Source organism: Littorina saxatilis, linkage group LG7, assembly GCF_037325665.1.
Source record: "Littorina saxatilis isolate snail1 linkage group LG7, US_GU_Lsax_2.0, whole genome shotgun sequence".
NCBI lineage: Eukaryota > Metazoa > Mollusca > Gastropoda > Littorinimorpha > Littorinidae > Littorina > Littorina saxatilis.
Window position 1 is genome coordinate 49,060,389 of NC_090251.1, and position 19,908 is coordinate 49,080,296.

General features: G+C 41.2%; 1 protein-coding gene and 1 long non-coding RNA gene across 3 annotated transcripts in view; one reads left to right on the forward strand and one right to left on the reverse strand.

The window, feature by feature from the left end:
* Positions 1 to 19,908, forward strand: part of LOC138971693 (uncharacterized) — a 42,746-nt gene that overhangs the window by 8,268 nt on the left and 14,570 nt on the right. For both annotated transcript variants that reach the window (XM_070344473.1, XM_070344472.1), the window contains exons 3-4: positions 7,785 to 7,955; positions 18,119 to 18,309. In XM_070344473.1, the coding sequence (XP_070200574.1) occupies positions 7,817 to 7,955; positions 18,119 to 18,309 (330 nt within the window). In that variant the 5' untranslated portion in view covers positions 7,785 to 7,816. The remainder of the gene's footprint in view (positions 1 to 7,784; positions 7,956 to 18,118; positions 18,310 to 19,908) is intronic.
* Positions 373 to 3,303, reverse strand: LOC138971690 (uncharacterized). Its single transcript, XR_011457343.1, has 2 exons — positions 3,045 to 3,303; positions 373 to 2,277 (listed from the first exon to the last, which is right to left on the reverse strand). It is a non-coding gene; the product is annotated as an uncharacterized lncRNA (long non-coding RNA).

A 19,908-nucleotide genomic window follows, 5' to 3' on the forward strand; every position in this document is an offset into this window, starting at 1 on the left:
ATGAAGTATCTTTACGCACGCACTCGGGCAGTCAACCATCCTTGTTCCGGCCCAACTTCCGATCATGACGTCGTTACACTATTGCACACTGGCACTTGTGTCTGACTATAGACGCTACAACGACTCGTCCGTTATCCTGCATAATGTCATAACAGATGCTTGCGTGTACGGTTGCGCGCGCGCGGCGATGGCAAATTTTACTTGTCGATAATGCTTGGAAAAAGAGGGAGAACTGAATCGAACTGAAGTTTATGTTTAAGGCCATGTGAGGGCCAAATCGCTATTTTCCATATATGATGATCAGCACTGTTTGTGTCGCTTTTGTTATAATACTGATGGTCTCTGAATTAAAAAACGTTAACGTGTTTGTTATTTTGTGTATGTCGTTGCTATAGAAACAGGAAAGTAAACAGCAGCCATATTGGATTTTAGGAACCGTTTTTTCCATATCCAAATGCTCGATTTCTGTCCAATATTTTGCATAAATATAGATTTAGATCATATCTACAGATTTACTATTGCTTTTTTCTGTGAGTATTACAGTTATTTAAAAATTTTTTTTTTTATCATAATGTTGAAATTTTGCGTAAAATTTAATATTAAAAAATTCGTAAAGCCAACATTTCTTTTCCGATTCATTATTCAAATAGTAACTCTGTAGATAGTATGTAAAAGTACAAGTATGCAGAATTTCACAGAAATCTAACCAGTAGATTTGAAATCATTTTGTTCCCAAATGTCAAAACATGCAAACTGAGAAAAAGGCAAAAACGCACACAATTTGTTTTGAAACCATTGATAGTTGTAATTAAACTCAAAATACATACATGTATCTCCAAATTCCACACTGAGGAACGTTTTTCACACCTTAGAGACACAGTTTAAAAGTTAGGGAAGACATAAAACATAAGTTATTTCAAACATGTGCGGTACACTAGGAAAATTGTTTGTCCCGAGTTACAAACAATGCACATACACACACTCCCAATTACAGCATGCACACAAAATAAAGCTTGCTCACTCGCTCACATTCACACACATTCACACACACACACACACACAAGCTAGCTCCAAATTACGAAACGTACCCAAGTCATCAATTGCACATATATATGCGTACAATAACCACAATATATATGAGAATAATGTTAGCCACAATGACAATGACAAGTCGCGTGAAGCGATATAAAAACATTCAGTCAATCGGTATGAAACTTAACGATCAACACCACAAACCAGTCATTGCCAAGACTACGAGATACATTTAGACAGTCTCGGCTAACAATACCGAGACGGATCGCGCTCGTCTCCGCAAAGCATGAGACTCTATAGTACTTACTAAACCTATTTTCTGTAATTCTGAGCACATTGTTAGAGTGAACATAACTTATTATATATTTTTGAATTCAGGAAAAAATGAGGAATGCAATGCAGTCAAGGTTTAATTTGTTACTAAAAATTAGATTTTAATGACAACTTTAACAAGCAAACTCATTAATTTATTTTTAAGATTTTGAGCTGAAATGCAATACCATAGTCCGGACTTCGTCGAAGATTGCTTTACCAAAATTGCAATCAATTTGGTTGAAAAATTAGGGTGATACAGCGCTGCCTCAACTGCCTAAAAAAATCCGGATATGACGTCATCAAAGACATCTTTCCAAAAAATGGAAAAAAACATCTGGGGATATCACACTCAGGAACTCTCATGTTAAGTTTTGTCAAGATTGGTCCAGTAGTTTCCTCGGAATCACTTTATACACACACACATACACCATGACCCTCATCTCGATTCCCCGTCTAAGTTAAAACATTTAGTCAAAACTTAGAACATGCCTGCAGCATATGCAGGGCCACCTTCCAGCTGAACAAGTTCTTCCAGTCTCTCTGACTTGGCTGCCCGCACTTTGTCTCTCCTTTTACTTTGCTTGTCTCTCACAGCCTTCAGACTGTTCCGCACCCTCTTGTGCATCCTGGCTGCTCCAAGCCTCTTCATGTGATGTCCAGTCTAGAATCCGAAGAACTGGGCAGAGTCGGCAGCAGCAGCAGGTCCAAAGTTGAACTCTCTAAGAGCTGTACCAAGTCGTTTACTCACATGGTTCGCACACTCTTCCTTGTCAATGTGAATATCCTCACCATAGGGCTTGATGTCGTTGAGCTATGTAAAAGTCTTGGAGTCACCGTCCGACAGTAGTGTTGTGTAGCGAAGCTTGTTGGTGTTCACCGATCGACGCCATATGACACGGGCTGCTTCCACCTCCATCATCCCTGATGAGCCTGCAAACAAGAACAAAATAAGAAATGTAATTTGCAAACAGAGTATTTTTTAAGTGTGTGTGTGTGTGCGCGCGCATGTGTTATTCACAGTCATTGTCCAGCTAATACTTCAATTATAATTAATGCGGAAAAAAAATGAAATAAACATGGAATTACCAAATTACTGAATATTAAATTTCTAGCAGCAGGTATAGGTGCACTGAACATTGTTAGATTGTAAACGTTAAGCATAATGCATTAATTGATACCATTTGAACGTTTTTAAATACACTTGTATTGTGCCACACATACATGTACTATTTGCCATCCCCTGACCACTATTCTAGCTCCCTCAGTTCTGGGAAGCCCGTTGATTCTGAAGACTTGTGAATCTCTCTTGATGCTGTAGATACAGCTCTCTCTCTCTCTCTCTCTCTCTCTCTCTCTCTCTGTCTATCTATCTGTGTGTGTTTTCTTATTATTTTCATCACACACATGCACTCCCCCATGCCCTGAACTATTCAAGATACAAATTGGATTTTTACGCATGTGTTACAACTTTCATTATTATTATCATAAATTGATGATCTGTCTTTATGACGCTTTTTTTTTTAATCCATCATCCATGCCTTTGGTTTTGGTTTTCAGTTTCACTGGAATGCATGGAAAATAATATCCACTCATCACTATTACATTTACTTGTAATTTGCTATATATTATTTGAGTAAGTTGCTTAAATTTGAAATAAACTCTATTCAAATATGTCTGTGCAAACAGATATAATTTACCTTTATAGTTCACCTCACACTTGTCCAAGTGGTCCACGAGCCAGGCCGCATACTCCTCTGGCTTTTCCTGAAACAGCTTCTGCCCCGTAGACTCCACACCTGGCAGTAGGTACACATGACATGGGCATCAACACAGAGTCCAGTAAGTAAGTCCACAACACACCCAACTCCAATGTGCGAAGAGTGTCCACGAGTAAGCCAGGTGCCATCATAGCTCACAATAATGTTCAGGGTGTCGTCGACACCAAGAGTAGTGCCACAGTATATCTTGCATGAACTTCTCGAACATATATATATGCAACAGTGTCACTGAACACATGCTTCCGGAATTTCTCCAGTTGTGTGAATAGTTGGCTGGCATGAGTATGACTATGAAAGGTCTTGTGGTGAAGTCCAGCTAAATCCATGTTTTCACAGAAATTTCTGAATGTGGTGGCTCCCAGTCCACAAGCAAGTGAGGAATACACTGCCTGTCTGTTCATGTCGAACACTTTTGTCTTGGCCTTAAATTTTGTCACAAGATACTGTTCATACACAGGCTCTTCGCACGAAGAACAGTTCACCTGGGCAAATACTGCCAAGCCACTTGTTGGTCTGGAGTCTGTGCAAAGAGACAAGTTCAGACAAGCACTTGTTTTTACACTGTGGACAGCACAGACTTGCAACCATACTGTCTACTTCGGCAAAGTCTACAACACCCCTCTGGGTTTTTACCAGGGTTTCAGTAGCAGCAGATGACTTAGTGTCAACTCCACCGGACACAAACCTCTCATACGATTCTTTTTTGAACTCACTTCTTGTCTTCGTGCCGAGAATGTTTTCAGTCGAAGGAATCGACGCGGAAAATGTAGCACTAGCAGACGACCCCAAAACCGGCACTAATTCTGCCACGTCAGGCAGCACAGAAGCTGATTGCGCTGATTTCTTCGCCTTCCATTGATTCTTCACTTGATCTGTCCTCTTTTTCGTAGATTTTGGGGCTCCTCTGGTTGTTGATGGCTTGGTGCGAACCATTTTTGCACAGGAGCGTGTACTTTCACTGCTTGTAAACAAGCGCCATTGTTGTACCACGTGACCCCGGTTGAACGAATCAAGATCACATCATACGTCATACTCTCCGTATAAGGAAGTTGGCGTAGATTGACCTACATTGAAAATGTTCCGTTAGAGCCGAAGTAGTCCGGAAAATAACGAAACAACGGTCACATGCAAACAGGGGAGGCTATGTAGCAAGCAACGTCATGCAGTGTTCGCCCTGTCGTCTGCTCAAATTTGCTGATCAAGGTGTTGAAAATCGGCAATAATAAGGCAAGTTCAAGACAAATGAACGCAATCAGGCGAGGGTTGGTGTATTGAATTTATTTTTATTGCACACAAAAAACATGTATATGCAACATCAACGGCAGAAATTGAAAGAAAAATGACCACAGTTTTCCAAACAGTCAAAATGTCTAAATGCCCAAATCTGCCCAAAAGCTCAAAAATCACCCCCGCACATCCCCTTAAAAGGATTCAGATTGAATTCTAGGCCTTTTCTTAAAATATTTCATTGAATAATGAAACGAAAAAGAAACGCAGACAAAACACAAAGACACCATCAAATGATCCTAAACAAGACACGTTACAGAAATCAAACTTGAAATACGAACACTGCTATACACACGTTTCAGATGATGATGATGGCGATGACGACGACGATGATGATGATGATGATGATGATGATGATGATGATGATGATGATGATGATGACGATGACGATGACGATGATGATGATGATGATGATGGTGTTTTGAGTTAGAATTCCTTTTTTTTCTTAACTTTTCTTTCTTTTTTCAAATCACAAAATCATATGCGCTCTGTTGCAAGACATTAATAAATGTAGCGATGACTACTCATAACAAGGAGGCCCAAAAGAGCCTGGTAGAAATAGTACTGTTTGTTTCAGCGTACACCCGTCACAAACCCTGGGACCGGCAGATGTGTGCTACGGAACGCGGATCGTATCAACTGATGCATCAAATTGATGCATCCAAAACCAAGATTTGATGCATCATTTCCCCAAATTGATGCATCATTTTCAGAAAAGGATGCATCATTTTCTAAAAGGATGCATCATTTTCAAAAAGGATGCATCATTTTCCAAAACTGATGCATCCGATACGAAAATAATGCATCCGATACGAAAATGATGCATCATTTTGATGCATCACTTTCGGTTTTGTATGCATGCGAAAGATCATTCATTTCCGGTCTTTCTGTAAGAAATGCCTGAGCACGGAAAAACTTGAAATGACATTTTGACGAATATAAACAGATGCCGACGGCACCTCCTTCTTCTTCGTTTCTCGCCACCTGCCGTCTTTGCTCGACTGTTTGAACCACAGCTTCTTCCAAACCGTCAATTATACTTGCCATGATTTCGGAAAAATTCCTGCTGGTAGTGGGATTGGGAATGGCGCGTACAAAAGAGGCTTAGAAATAGTTCGTTTTGCTACGTATTCCGGTTCAAATTTTGCTTTTTGCTCGGCTCTTTCTGGGAAAACCCGAAAATTCTGATGCATCAAAACGATGCATCAATACGTAGAGGTTACATGCCGAGTCTCAGTGATTATTAAAAATAATGGTCGAAGTTGGCGGATCATGAAAAATGCGAGCTTCAGCGAGCTTTTTCATGACCGCGAACTGAGACCATTATTTTTAATAATCACTGAGACGAGGTGTGTAACCTCTTTATTCCTCCTTTCTTCGGTTATTCAAAGAAAACAGGAGTTTTTGTGCGAAAGTTTGATCGAATCCGAATCACTCAACCAGTCAACCTGCGCAGGCGATCGATTAATGCGCGGTTGTATAGTTCCGTGCAAATCATTCCATTCTGTTAACACTTCTTGTCAGTTTCCCTGTTTTAGACTAAAATCAAGTACACAGATATGCTGTTATTCTGTTGTGGCGGTAAAGGCAGATATTGTGTGTTCTGTTTATGTTTTAGTATCGTTTAGGAAAATGTTCTTTCGTCAAATGGGACTAGCAGACGAACTTTTGCACCCGTGTTCTAACGTTAATTACTGTATGAAGTTCAGTTTTCTGGGGAAAATAGTGTATGAAACCGCTTTATGTTGTTTAAATTGATGAGATGTGTGCATTTGGTTGCGTGTGATCTGTTTATAAAATGAAATATTGTTGAAAACTGACCGTCGGATTGCAGTCAGTGTTGTCGAAGAAACTGCGTTAAAAGAAGGGGAACTACTCTTGTCGGCAAGAGTATGAGTTACTTGCCTTGGGAATTTGCTTGTGATGAACGGTGTGTGCACGGCAGATCTAGACTCAGAAAACAACCTAACTCATGGATTTTATATGGAGATTCATGTGTTCAGGCCTGTAGTTGTTAATTTAAATGCGGTATGTTTGTATTCAGGGCCGGACTAGGCTAAGAGGAGGGGGGTTGCCAGTGGGGGTCAGGGGGCGAAGCCCCCTGAAGCTGATGGGTAGGTCATATTCTGAGATAGCAAAATGGTCGCTCCTTGCATGAAACGGCATAAAATAAACAATAATAAAAAATGTTTTAAATAAGTGAGGTACATGTTTAGGCTGGGGGGGGGGGGGGGGGGTTGCGCAACCCCCATAACCCCCCCGGTAGTCCGGCCCTGGTATTGTTTGCTCCAGAGATGTATATTTCGTACGTATAGAGCGTTCGGAACTTTTCAGTCGCAAAAGTAGTACCAAAACAGAACAGCTTCTCAACCCATTGCACTATCGAGGATTCAGGCTGTTGCTGGCTCGTTATTTGTTTGGTTGCTGGGTCATTATCGAAAAATAACTAGCTCTACAAGTTTACAGAGTTAAGAAGCAGAGGGGGGAATAAATCAATTTCCTGCATCAGTTGATACGATCCGCGTTCCGTAGTGTGCACAGTGCCCTGATATCATGGGTCCCTTTTGTTATAGCGCACGTCTTCAACGGGCGTGAGACTTAAGCGCGACAAGACGCCATAATTATGCCTGAATGTTTCAGCGCACTACTGTCACGGACCCCAGCCTTGAGTACAACAAGACGCCATAATTATGCCTGTTTGTTTCAGCGCACACCTGTCACGGACTCTAACCTAGAGAACACCAAGACGCCATAATTATGCCTGTTTGTTTCAGCGCACACCTGTCACGGACTCTAACCTAGAGAACACCAAGACGCCATAATTATGCCTGTTTGTTTCAGCGCACACCTGTCACGGACTCTAGCCTCGAGAACACCAAGACGCCATGATTATGCTGTTTGTTTCAGCGCACACCTGCCACGGACTCTAGCCTAGAGAACACCTAGACGCCATGATTATGCTGTTTGTTTCAGCGCACACCTGTCACGGACTCTAGCCTAGAGAACACCAAGACGCCATGATTATGCTGTTTGTTTCAGCGCACACCTGTCACGGACTCTAGCCTCGAGAACACCAAGACGCCATGATTATGCTGTTTGTTTCAGCGCACACCTGTCACAGACTTTAGCCTAGAGAACATCAAGTCGCCATGATTATGCCAGTTTCTTTCAGCGCACACCTGCCACGGACCCCAGCCCTGAGAATATCAAGACGCCATAATTATGCCTGCTTGTTTTAGCGCACTCATGTCACGGACCCCAGCCTTTAGTACAACAAGACGCTATAATTATGCTGTTTGTTTCAACGCGCACATATCACGGACCCTTGCCTTGAACATTATAATACGCCATAATTATGCCTGTATGTTTCAGCGCACACCTGTCACGGACCCAAGCCTTGAGAGATGAGCGCTCAACCCCAGGGCCAACAGCCCACTGGACCTCCCAGTTACAGTTCTACGCTGACGGCGTCGAATCAGCTAGACAAAACCAGGATGACCGACAGCATGATCGTCAACGACAGATCTCGAATGCATGGCGATGGTGAGTTGACTCACTGGCTTTGACGGGAGAAGATAACCTGCTGCCAGAGATTACGTTTGACGCTTAATTATTCCAGGCGTTTTGTCGGTTGAAAACTGAAAATAGCGGAAATGTGATGTGTTGATATTTTGATGGGTTTCCCCTTCTCACTCACGCACCTGGTATGGTGGAATCTGTTTATGTCACACGCATTACTTCTTTGCCACTACTAAAGCAAACGTGTGCAAGATTGTATGTTACACGCTTTGATGCCGAAATCAATTATTTTGATTATGCATTTATTTCTGAAAATGTTTACCTTCACATACATTCAGTCACTACCTTAAACGCTTATGTTTTCAGTATTCATTTCAAGTGATCAAGAACGTAGAAAAATGGGTATCAAAGTGTTGTTACATTTTGTTGTGCATTCTGAATAGTGTGCCAACAGGTCTTGGTCAGTCAATCACGTTTTATCTGTGTACTTCGTGTTTGATAGAAAAAGAATAACACCAACCCCGTTCTCCTGTATATAACTGAAAGCCACATTTTCTTCTTCATTCAATTTCTGTTTTCAAAAGCTTCGTCAACTTTCCACTTACACGACAAGCTCCCTTCACCAAGCTTCAATTAAGAACCCTGAATACGAAAGGTCAAAACAAAACAATAGGTACTACTTTCACTATCGTCGTCTGCAACGAAAACCGAAAATGGCTAAACGCTTTGCTACGTACACAGAGGACGAAATTTCAAATAAAAGATCGAACCTTACACATGTGACTAGGAAAAGTTGCATAGACAGTTCCGTGCGGATCTCACCACGTATCAACGTACATCCGATGCTCAGGACCCACATATAGGTGACGCTTTGGCGAATTGAGGCTTCGTCTTCAGCTCTAACACGCACGCAGACAGTCAGGCGGTGTTGGAAGGTTTTGATTTAAAAACACTCGAATGTTGCTTCGACGAGATAAACAAACCAAAAGTCAAAAGTGTGCCCGAAATTCGGAAAATATTCTTTCAAAACAGCACTGTAAAAACCATCAACATCAATGTGAGAAAATAAACAATACAAACACAACCAGTTCCCCTGTGGAACATTTCGGGTGGACTTTCCCACGACCTGACCTACAAAAATCCTCCGTGTTCGTTCGCGCTTTGCATTCAATCTGTGTTAGTGCGCGTGTGTGTTTGTGTGTTTAGCTTTCGTTGGTATGTGCTGTTTGGTTCAAAATAAGTTTATCTTTTTTCATTGAAAGATTCAGAAACGTTGGTTGATACTTTGTTGAATGCATTCAACCAGAAAAGACACGAAACGTATTGAATCTATCTTCTGCGCGCATGCGTGTGTAGGATATGTGTAAAAGGACTGGGTGGCCGAGTGGTAACGCACTTGCGCTCGGAAGCGAGAGGTTGCGAGTTCGACCCTGGGTCAGGGCGTTAGCAATTTTCTCCCCCCTTTCCTAACCTTGGTGGTGGGTTCAAACTGTGCTAATCTTTCGGATGAGACGAAAAACCGAGGTCCCTTCGTGTACACTACATTGGGGTGTGCACGTTAAAGATCCCACGATTGACAAAAGGGTCTTTCCTGGCAAAATCGTTGTATAGGCATAGATAAAAAATGTCCACCAAAATACCCGTGTGACTTGGAATAATATAGGCCGTGAAAAGTAGGATATGCGCCGAAATGGCTGCGATCTGCTGGCCGATGTGAATGCGTGATGCATTGTGTAAAACAATTCCATCTCACAAGGCATAAATAAATCCCTGCGCCTTGAATATGTGCGCGATATAAATTGCATAAAATAAAAAAAATAAAAACTAAAAATAAATCCCTGCGCTTAGAACTGTACCCACGGAATACGCGCGATATAAGCCTCATATTGATTGATTGATTGATTGAAAAGGGCAATTGTGTTTTTCAGTCTTGTTTTGTGCCTGTTATTTCGTCCCCAAAAACTCATTTATGTCTTTCTATGCCTATGCTGTGAGACATAATCGCTATTACGAGTTAGTCGTGTGACAGAGAGTTTTCTTGCACACTCGACTGCTGCTGTCTCACTTCGGCTACGCCTTGGTGACGACTACGACTTCGGCTACGCCGTCGTGAGACATCTACAGTCTCGTGTGCAAGAAAATTCTCTGTCACACGACTAACTCGTAATAGCGGGTAATGTAGGTATTCCAAAGTGCTCTTCGCGGGTGGCGAAAAGTGACACCGAGTGTGATTTTTCACTGGTTTTTAACTTGTTCAAACTCGCCGGAATGAGATGAAATGAATAAAAAGAATACACCAAGATGATAATTGATTCTTCATAGTTGCTTCAAAACAAAAATGAAGTATTAGATTCAAAATCTAACATTTGAAATACGCGTGTGAAAATGGTTGCGAAGTTGAGATTTTCTGACGTCGGAACAAAGTTTTCGCTGCGTTGTTTTGACCCCAACCGGGAAAACTCCGCTCGCGGAGATAAGCCATTAAAATTAGCAACAACCCGCTAATAAAGACATAAAGAGGAAAGATTAAGCTTTCCGATGATATCAATATTATTTTGATTGGCTTTCGTTTAAGAGTACTATTTTCTAGTTTAAAACTTCGCTCGAAAATGTTGCCATCTCAGAACGAACAATATCCGGTTGTATGCATGCGAATGGCAAGGTCGGAGTTTGAACTTTCACCTGGTCTTATTTTCATACTGATGCAACCAACGGCTTGCTTCCGCGAGAACCGAAAACGAGGCAACCCGTTTTTCTCGTTGTCGAGTACGCCGTGTAATGGCGGCGTTTTACGAAGAACAAGCGATGGCACGTCACGGTCGCAAAAGTTCGATTTTGCACCCAAGCTTTGACGAACCATTCGATCCAGATTGTCTAGCAGGTAAGCATATATGCCTTACAATGTGTTCTCTTTAAATTCTTTAAGATATATTTGCTTATTAGAAAAAACACGGAGATTGAACGAACCGAGTTGATAGCAGACGAAGTACAGTGTTTGTGCAGGTGGGAGTAGTGAACTTCTCGGCACGCTGTATTTTTACAGTAAGGAGAATAAAGCATGTGGCTCAAGGAATAAAGTCTTGAAACACAATTTTAGCAATCTGTTCCTTGATTTGAATCATTAACAAAGATAATAAAGTTCTAGAAGTCAGTCTTTTTCTAAATTCACGTATGCTCGCTCGACAGTCGTATTCCGAGTGATCTCCCTTGTCACTTTGTTTACATTTTAGGACGTTCAAGCTACTTCGGTTTTTCCACGTCAAATATATTCTGTGTTCTTTCCTAACTAATGTGTTCACTTCTTGAAATGATAATCCTTAGTCATTACAACATAGTCAGCATATTGGATTGGATTGGATTGGATAAGATTTACAGTCCAGTGAGGTTAGGGGTCAGTAAACTGTACTAATGCCCTCCCACTTCTCCCTTCACAGATGATCGGTTCCAGAGGCTGAAGGGTAAATTGTTGATGACTGGCAGAGGGCGAAGACCAAGTCTTCCTGACAAACTGGATGACAAGAGGTGTTCAAACAAGCTTTCACTTCAGCTCCGGAGACTGATGTTGCAGTGATCAAGTACAAAACTCCAAAGAAGTGTATATCCAGAGATTCTTGATCCGGATGTTCTTGCCCATCCAGAGATTCTTGATCCGGATGTTCTTGCCCCAGTTGATTCCTCTTGTATTCAAGCAGCAATTCATTGAATTTCTTCATGACTGCAGCTCTATCAGACATAACAGAACTTAGTCTTGTCAGCATATCTTTGAAGAATTTTTCCTTTTCCTCCTCATCATGTTGCCAACAATAAATGCAGCTCAGTTGTTGGAGCATGCACAACGTGAGATCCAACAGATTGGAAGAAGTTTCACTGTCAACAGGTACAAATCCAAGGCTGAGTGTCACTCCACTGGGTAATGTTAGCTGTTGTCCAACAATTTTGTTATGATCTCTGGAGGTGCCATCAGTATGCAAGGTGCTATCTTTTTCATTCAGTATTGCCTCAGCTGCCTGGAGTTTTGAAATGACATGCCCTTCATCAGCCATATTGATGGTGCTCTGAATGCAAGGAAGATCAGCCTCTTCAAATGTTTCATGAAAAATATTCTTGGCAACAATATCAACCACCTGCCTACACTTGCTCGCTGGAACGTTTGCTTCACCTTGTAGCTGAATCATGGTTTTACGAACATCATCGGTGAACTGATTGTGCTTTGGTAGCCTTGTCGTGACTTCTTGACGTGGTATGTCTTGATTAGCTAGCTCAGTCCTGCCTGCTAGTTGAATTCTGCCTCAATTTTGAAGAGTTGTTTTGCAGATTAACTTGTTGTGCCTTCAGTGGCAACACCTTTTCTTTTGTATGGTTTAGTTCTTGTTCAATTATTTTGTTCTGCAGGAGATCTTGATGGGTAGCTTTGAGCTTTGCATTTCTCCTGTAAAGGTTAGAGTTTCTCACTCCTGATAAACTTTCCTTAACATGTCTGTTCTCTTGCTGTAGTTCTTGGTTATTGGCATGCGCTTTTGTTTGAGAAAATTCTAGTTTTTCCTTAGCTTTGGTCAATTCAGGAATGTCTTTAGACTTTAGTTTGCCAAGTGATAGTCCGATTTGCACCGCCTACAACATACTCCAGATGTTCAAGCTTTTTTTCTGCCTTTTCTTTCTCTTCTTGAAGTCTTGTGTGGTCTTCCAGTGTAACCGTTGAAGTAGCTGAATTAGAAGACTGCTGCTTCTTCTCTTCCCTACTGCTAAATATTCCTGCTTGTTCTTTAGCCTGTTGTGACGTGCCTAGATTCTTGTCGGAAAGACTTCCTTAGCAACTGTTTGATTGTATGCAAAATACATGAGCAAAAAACTTCTCCAGTTCTTCAGGGCGCCTAGCCTTATTTTTGCTTAATGTTTTGAACTGCATCATGCACAATTTACAGACTTTGTAATCTGTGATCCAGAACATGTCAATCCCCTCTTCCCAAACACATTCACCATTCGAAAAGAAAATCATTTGTCAGATGTTCTCTCTTTCTAAATTGTTCAAGTGCAATCACACTACGGTTTATCAGTTGGATAGATGTTCCTGAAAATAGAGACCATGAAAACACATTTGACCAGTCAATGCCAACATCATCGAGCTCTTGGTTAATCATGTTACCATGTAACCCACTGCTACACGTAGCCCGTGAAATGCAACTTTTGGTCTGTGTGTAAGGGCGGGCGTGATAACAGTGCAAGTGTACATCTAGTCAAACCCCGCTCTTACAGAATTTCTTGTATAATGTAAAACTATTGTTTTGCATGATGAACTTTGAATACCAGAATGTTGATGTTGTAAATTATATATGTTATTTGATTGATGATTTACATCAAGTTGCATTATTTGCTCAAAAATGCAGTCGCTGAATGAAACCAGCAATATAATCATCAAACAGCGTGTTCGTGTTTGTTATTTGTATGACTGTGTCAGTGTGTAAAGGTGGTTGGAGCTAACGGGGGAAAAATATTTTAACAAATATTGAAAGAATTTTGTAACATAAATTAATTATGGAAGACCATAAATGTTCATGCAAATTGTAAATTTTTTTTTAAATAAAACATCGGTTAAAAACAAATTCAGTTAAAAAAATAAAAAAGGTAAAGATGTCCATTATCTTGTTTGCTATTCTAACAGTTCATACAAAACTGATAATTTGAATATAAGGTACTGTCATTATCTTAACTATAGAACAAAATACACACATTTTGAAGAAGCCAAAATTCACGTTTTGTACAAAATAACTGTTATTTCTAGACGTTGCTACGCTTTGATTGCGCATAAAGAAGTCTAAATTTGTTTTATTTATCAAGAGCTTGCAATTCTGAACAAATGCATTCCAAAAACAGCTTTGTAACTTTCAAAGCAAGAAAGTTATGGTAGACCCAAAAAGCATGCAAAGTCGCACTTTTTCTCAACTTGACAAAACAGCACTTTCGGCATATTTGATCATAGATATCTTATTGACCGGATGTCAGATGGAGTTGGAAAACATTAGACTTAAAGTTAAACAACATATCCAGTTCACCTTACAAAATGTATTTTAATGTATATTCATTGTTTAAGTTAGAGATGAGAGAGAAAGAAATTGGGGGTCTTGACCAGTTGTTTGGAGTAGACGAGGGCTTATTTTGCTATTTTATGCCATTTATGTAGCTCTGTATCTCTTTTAAAATGTATTTCCTTTCAATGTGTCTTGCATTTTCTTTCTGAAAAGTATATAAAGTATTTATAAATGCAATCGTGTACTACAGTGATTTGATTTGTGTGCTTGAGGAATGTCTGAATGTGAGGAAAAATGCTGTCCAAAAATTGGAAAAAAATCTTTTTTAAAATTTTGTTTAACCCACCTTAAAAAACTAAATGTTTCTGTGATCAGAATGAAAAACTATATTTGTTTAACTAAGATTCATATGGGTTATTTAAAATTTGAAAATCACTTTGGAATACCTAGTTTATGACTTGTGTTAACTTGAACTGCTTTGTGTGAGAGTCTTCGTAACCGCTTGACACGATTAGCTCAACGTGTTTAGAAACTATCTAGCGCCACCATCAATCGTGCATTGTTTTCTCCGCCCAAACTCTTACCACCTGTGCAGTTATACACGTCTTCACCCCCGAACAAGGGACAGGCGCAGTGGCGTGGTGGTAAGACGTCGGCCTCCTAATCGGGAGGTCGTGAGTTCGAATCCCGGTCACTGCCACCTGGTGGGTTAAGAGTGGAGATTTTTCCGATCTCCCAGGTCAACTTATGTGCAGACCTGCTAGTGACTTAACCCCCTTCGTGTGTACACGCAACCACAAGATCAAGTGCGCACGGAAAATATCCTGTAACCGATGTCAGAGTTCGGTGGGTTATGGAAACACGAAAATACCCAGCATGCCTCCCCCGAACTCGGCGTATGCTGCCTGAATGGCGGGGTAAAAACGTTCATACACGTAAAAATCCACTCGTGATAAAAACATGAGTGAACGTGGGAGTCTAAGCCCATGAAGGAAGAAAAAGAAGATCCCCGAACAAAAGAAGTAAGTATAGGCTGCTGAACTACACACATGCGTTTTAAATATGCACTATTTGCTGGAATTGAACTTTCGTTCCTGCATATTTACTCTTACATTTGAACTTGAAAACCCTTAGGGTAAAGGGTAAAGGGTAAAGGGTGGCAATGTTCCTGATCTTCAATGTCAATGTGTGTGCAGTCTTCTCACCCCCTAAGTGTGTACACGCAAATACAAGACCAATTACGCACAGAAATTATCATGTCATCCATGTCAGAGTTCGATGGGTTACATACGCACGAAAATACTCAGTATGTATCCCCCGAAATTGGCGTATGGTTGCTTATATGACGGGGGAGTGGGACGGCCATACACGTGAAAGCCCATAAGTGCAAAAACAGAAGTGTACGTGGGAGTCGCAGCCCACGAAAACAGAAGAAGCTGCTATGATGTTTTATTACGCTGACGCTGTTCCTGTCAATTAGCTTTGGGCAAAGATTGCTCATGTTGTATGTTCTAACGGTTCAATTTGGCAAGCTCATTTCTGTGACAGTACAGTGACAGTGACAGTGACAATGACAGTGACAGTGACAGTGACAGTGACAGTGACAGTGACAGTGACAGTGAGAGTGACAGACAGTGACAGTGAGAGTGACAGTGACAGTGACAGTGAGAGTGAGAGTGACAGTGACAGACAGTGACAGTGACAGTGACAGTGACAGTGACAGTGACAGTGACAGTGACAGTGACAGTGACAGTGACAGTGACAGTACACATTTTAAAAAGTGTTTGGTTTTCTTGTTGTCGTTGGCTTTTCCAGACGAGGCATCTGTTCTTGTTCTTGTCATGTCTTTCTAGAGGAGACAAAGTTTTTTTATAGTATGTGTCGTGAAACTGTGAGTGATTGTTGATGATTGACGCAAAACAAGACCATTTTCCCGTGACTATGTAGGTAAACTGCGAACGGCACCCAAACAAATGCAATACTAACGCAAAAATGTTCTATGAGTGCAAACCCTGAATGATGTTTTTGCTCTTGTTCTTGTTCTTGTTTTGTCGTGTTCAGAGAAGTCAAAAATATGTAACCATGTTTGCGTAACTATGTAGCTAAACTGCGGACGGCATCCGACAAATGCAATGTGTGTCTGAATCGAGAAGCCTAGTTTCTCTCTCGGTTTGAGTATTCTTGTTCTTGTTCGTTGCAGTAATGTCCAGAGAAGCAAAATTGTTGTGCTGGAACGCATAATGAAAAACGTGTGCGTTCTTGTTCTTGGCCTATCCAGACAAGTCCAGTTTGTGTCACTGTACAGAACATAAAGTTTATGTTTGTGTTCTTGCTCTTATTGCTTGCATATCCAGTGAAGTCAAGTCAAGTCAAGTGTGTGACACTGTACAAAAAATGAAGTTTGTGTTCTGATTTTGTTACTGTTCAGTGAAGTCATGTTGGTGTCACGGTACAAACAAATAAATGTTGTGTTCTTGTTCTTTGACTGTTCAGTGAAGTCAAGTTCGTGTCAGAGTACAGAAAATAAAGTTTGTGTTCTTGTTCTTTGACTGTTCACGGAAGTCAAGTTGGTGTCACGGTACAAAAAAATAAATGTTGTGTTCTTGTTCTTTGACTGTTCAGTGAAGTCAAGTTCGTGTCAGAGTACAGAAAATAAAGTTTGTGTTCTTGTTCTTTGACTGTTCACGGAAGTCAAGTTGGTGTCACGGTACAAAAAAATAAATGTTGTGTTCTTGTTCTTTGACTGTTCAGTGAAGTCAAGTTCGTGTCAGAGTACAGAAAATAAAGTTTGTGTTCTTGTTCTTTGACTGTTCACGGAAGTCAAGTTGGTGTCACGGTACAAAAAAATAAATGTTGTGTTCTTGTTCTTTGACTGTTCAGTGAAGTCAAGTTCGTGTCAGAGTACAGAAAATAAAGTTTGTGTTCTTGTTCTTTGACTGTTCACTGAAGTCAAGTTGGTGTCACGGTACAACAAAATAAAGTGTGTGTTCTTGTTCTTGGACTGTTCAGAGAATTCAAGTTTGTGTCGCTGTACAGAAAATAAAATGTTGTGTTTGTGATTTTGTTTTTGAACTGTTCAGAGCAGTCCAGTTTGTGTCACGGTACAGAAACTAATAATATATTTGTTCTTGCTCTTGTTCTTGGACTGTTCAGAGAAGTCAAGTATGTGTCGCTGTGCAGAAAATAAAATGTTGTGTTTGTGATCTTGTTCTTGAACTGTTCAGAGCAGTCCAGTTTGTGTCACGGTACAGAAACTAATAATATATTTGTTCTTGCACTTGTTCTTGGACTGTTCAGAGAAGTCAAGTATGTGTCGCTGTGCAGAAAATAAAATGTTGTGTTTGTGATCTTGTTCTTGAATTGTTCAGAGCAGTCCAGTTTGTGTCACGGTACAGAAACTAATAATATTTTTGTTCTTGCTCTTGTTCTTGGACTGTTCAGAGAAGTCAAGTATGTGTCGCTGTGCAGAAAATAAAATGTTGTGTTTGTGATCTTGTTCTTGAACTGTTCAGAGCAGTCCAGTTTGTGTCACGGTACAGAAACTGATAATATGTTTGTTCTTGCTCTTGTTCTTGGACTGTTCAGAGAAGTCAAGTATGTGTCGCTGTGCAGAAAATAAAATGTTGTGTTTGTGATCTTGTTCTTTAATTGTTCAGAGCAGTCCAGTTTGTGTCACGGTACAGAAACTAATAATATTTTTGTTCTTGCTCTTGTTCTTGGACTGTTCAGAGAAGTCAAATATGTGTCGCTGTACAGAAAATAAAATGTTGTGTTTGTGTTCTTGTTCTTGAACTGTTCAGAGCAGTCCAGTTTGTGTCACGGTACAGAAACTAATAATATTTTTGTTCTTGCTCTTGTTCTTGGACTGTTCAGAGAAGTCAAGTATGTGTCGCTGTGCAGAAAATAAAATGTTGTGTTTGTGATCTTGTTCTTGAATTGTTCAGAGCAGTCCAGTTTGTGTCACGGTACAGAAACTAATAATATTTTTGTTCTTGCTCTTGTTCTTGGACTGTTCAGAGAAGTCAAGTATGTGTCGCTGTGCAGAAAATAAAATGTTGTGTTTGTGATTTTGTTCTTGAACTGTTCTGAACAGTCCATGTTGTGTCACGGTACAGAAACTAATAACATGTTTGTTCTTGCTCTTGTTCTTTGCCTGTCCAGAAGTGGCCGAATGCGTGCCCGTGCCCGTACCCGGAGGCGAGCCTGCTGCCCTCGTGATGGCCGGGCCCATGCTGAACTCGGATCCGCTTTTTTTAGTCTCCATCATCATCGGCTTCATTGGAACAATCCTGGCCGCCATCGGTGTTTTCTTGCCTAACTGGTTCATTGTAGTGTCGTCGACAACTGCTGCAGTATGTATTTCTATCATCATCGCCGTCAGTGCCGTTATCAACATCAGCAACGGCAGCCGCAGCGATATCGTTGTCGTTGTCGCCTTTCCTCCTCTATCTGTTCACCCATTCGCCCCTCTGTTTGCCCGTGCATGTGTGTCTCACAGTCTGTCTGTCTCACAGTCTGTCTGTCTCACAGTCTGTCTGACTCTCTGCCTGCCTGTATGTCTGTCTGCCTGTCTGTCTGACTGACTGATTCTCTCTCTCTCTCTCTCTCTCTCTCTCTCTCTCTCTCTCTCTCTCTCTCTCTCTCTCTCTCTCTCTCTCTTTCTCCCTCCCTCCCTCCCTCCCTCCCTCCCTCCCTCCCTACCTCCTCTCTCTCTCTCTCTCTCTCTCTCTTTATCTCTCTCTCTCGCTCTCTCTCTATCTCTCTCTCTATCTCTCTCTCTCTATCTCTTTCTCTCTCTCTCTCTCTCTCTCTCTCTCTCTCTCTCTCTCTCTCTCTCTCTCTCTCTCTCTCTCTCTCTCTCTCAGGCATGGGAATTGAAAAAAAGTAAAAAAGGCTGAACATTTGTAAGTAAGCTTAAAGTCGACGGCGCAAAGCGCCTAGCCTCACTAGCCTCACTGGGGGAGTTCTGGGGGCATGCCCCCCCCCCCCCCCCCCCCCCGAAAAAATTCTCCAAAGATCCCAAATTGTGCAATTTGGTGTCTGAGCTCCAAGTTTGCCATTAAATTCAGTTTTCAGAACCATTTTTGCCTCCCCCACTTATTTTTTCGGCGGACACTGAAGCTTTTTCGGCGGAACAACAAAAATAAATCGGCGGAAATGTGCCTTTCGGCGGACAATTCCCATGCCTGCAGTCTCTCTCTCTCTCTCTGTAATATATCAATCAATCAATATCAATCAATCAATATGAGGCTTATATCGCGCGTATTCCGTGGGTACAGTTCTAAGCGCAGGGATTTTTATTTTTTCATTTTTTATTTTATGCAGTTTATATCGCGCACATATTCAAGGCGCAGGGATTTATTTATGCCGTGTGAGATGGAATTTTATTTACACAATACATCACGCATTCACATCGGCCAGCAGATCACAGCCATTTCGGCGCATATCCTACTTTTCACGGCCTATTATTCCAAGTCACACGGGTATTTTGGTGGACATTTTTATCTATGCCAATACAATTTTGCCAGGAAAGACCCTTTTGTCAATCGTGGGATCTTTAACGTGCACACCCCAATGTAGTGTACACGAAGGGACCTCGGTTTTTCGTCTCATCCGAAAGACTAGCACTTGAACCCACCACCTAGGTTAGGAAAGGGGGGAGAAAATTGCTAACGCCCTGACCCAGGGTCGAACTCGCAACCTCTCGCTTCCGAGCGCAAGTGCGTTACCACTCGGCCACCCATTCCTCTCGTTCTCGTACAATACTTTTCAGTCGCACAAGCTTTATCTTGCCAATCACGACTTGCAGGACCCCGTGACCTTGCATATAATTAACAAACCCAAGGCCTAGTCCATACGGTTTGTTGGGGGAACCAGAACTTCCGGTTGGAGAACAAGAGGGGAAAACACGTGAAAACTTGACTACTACAGGGCTTACTTTGAAAGACTGA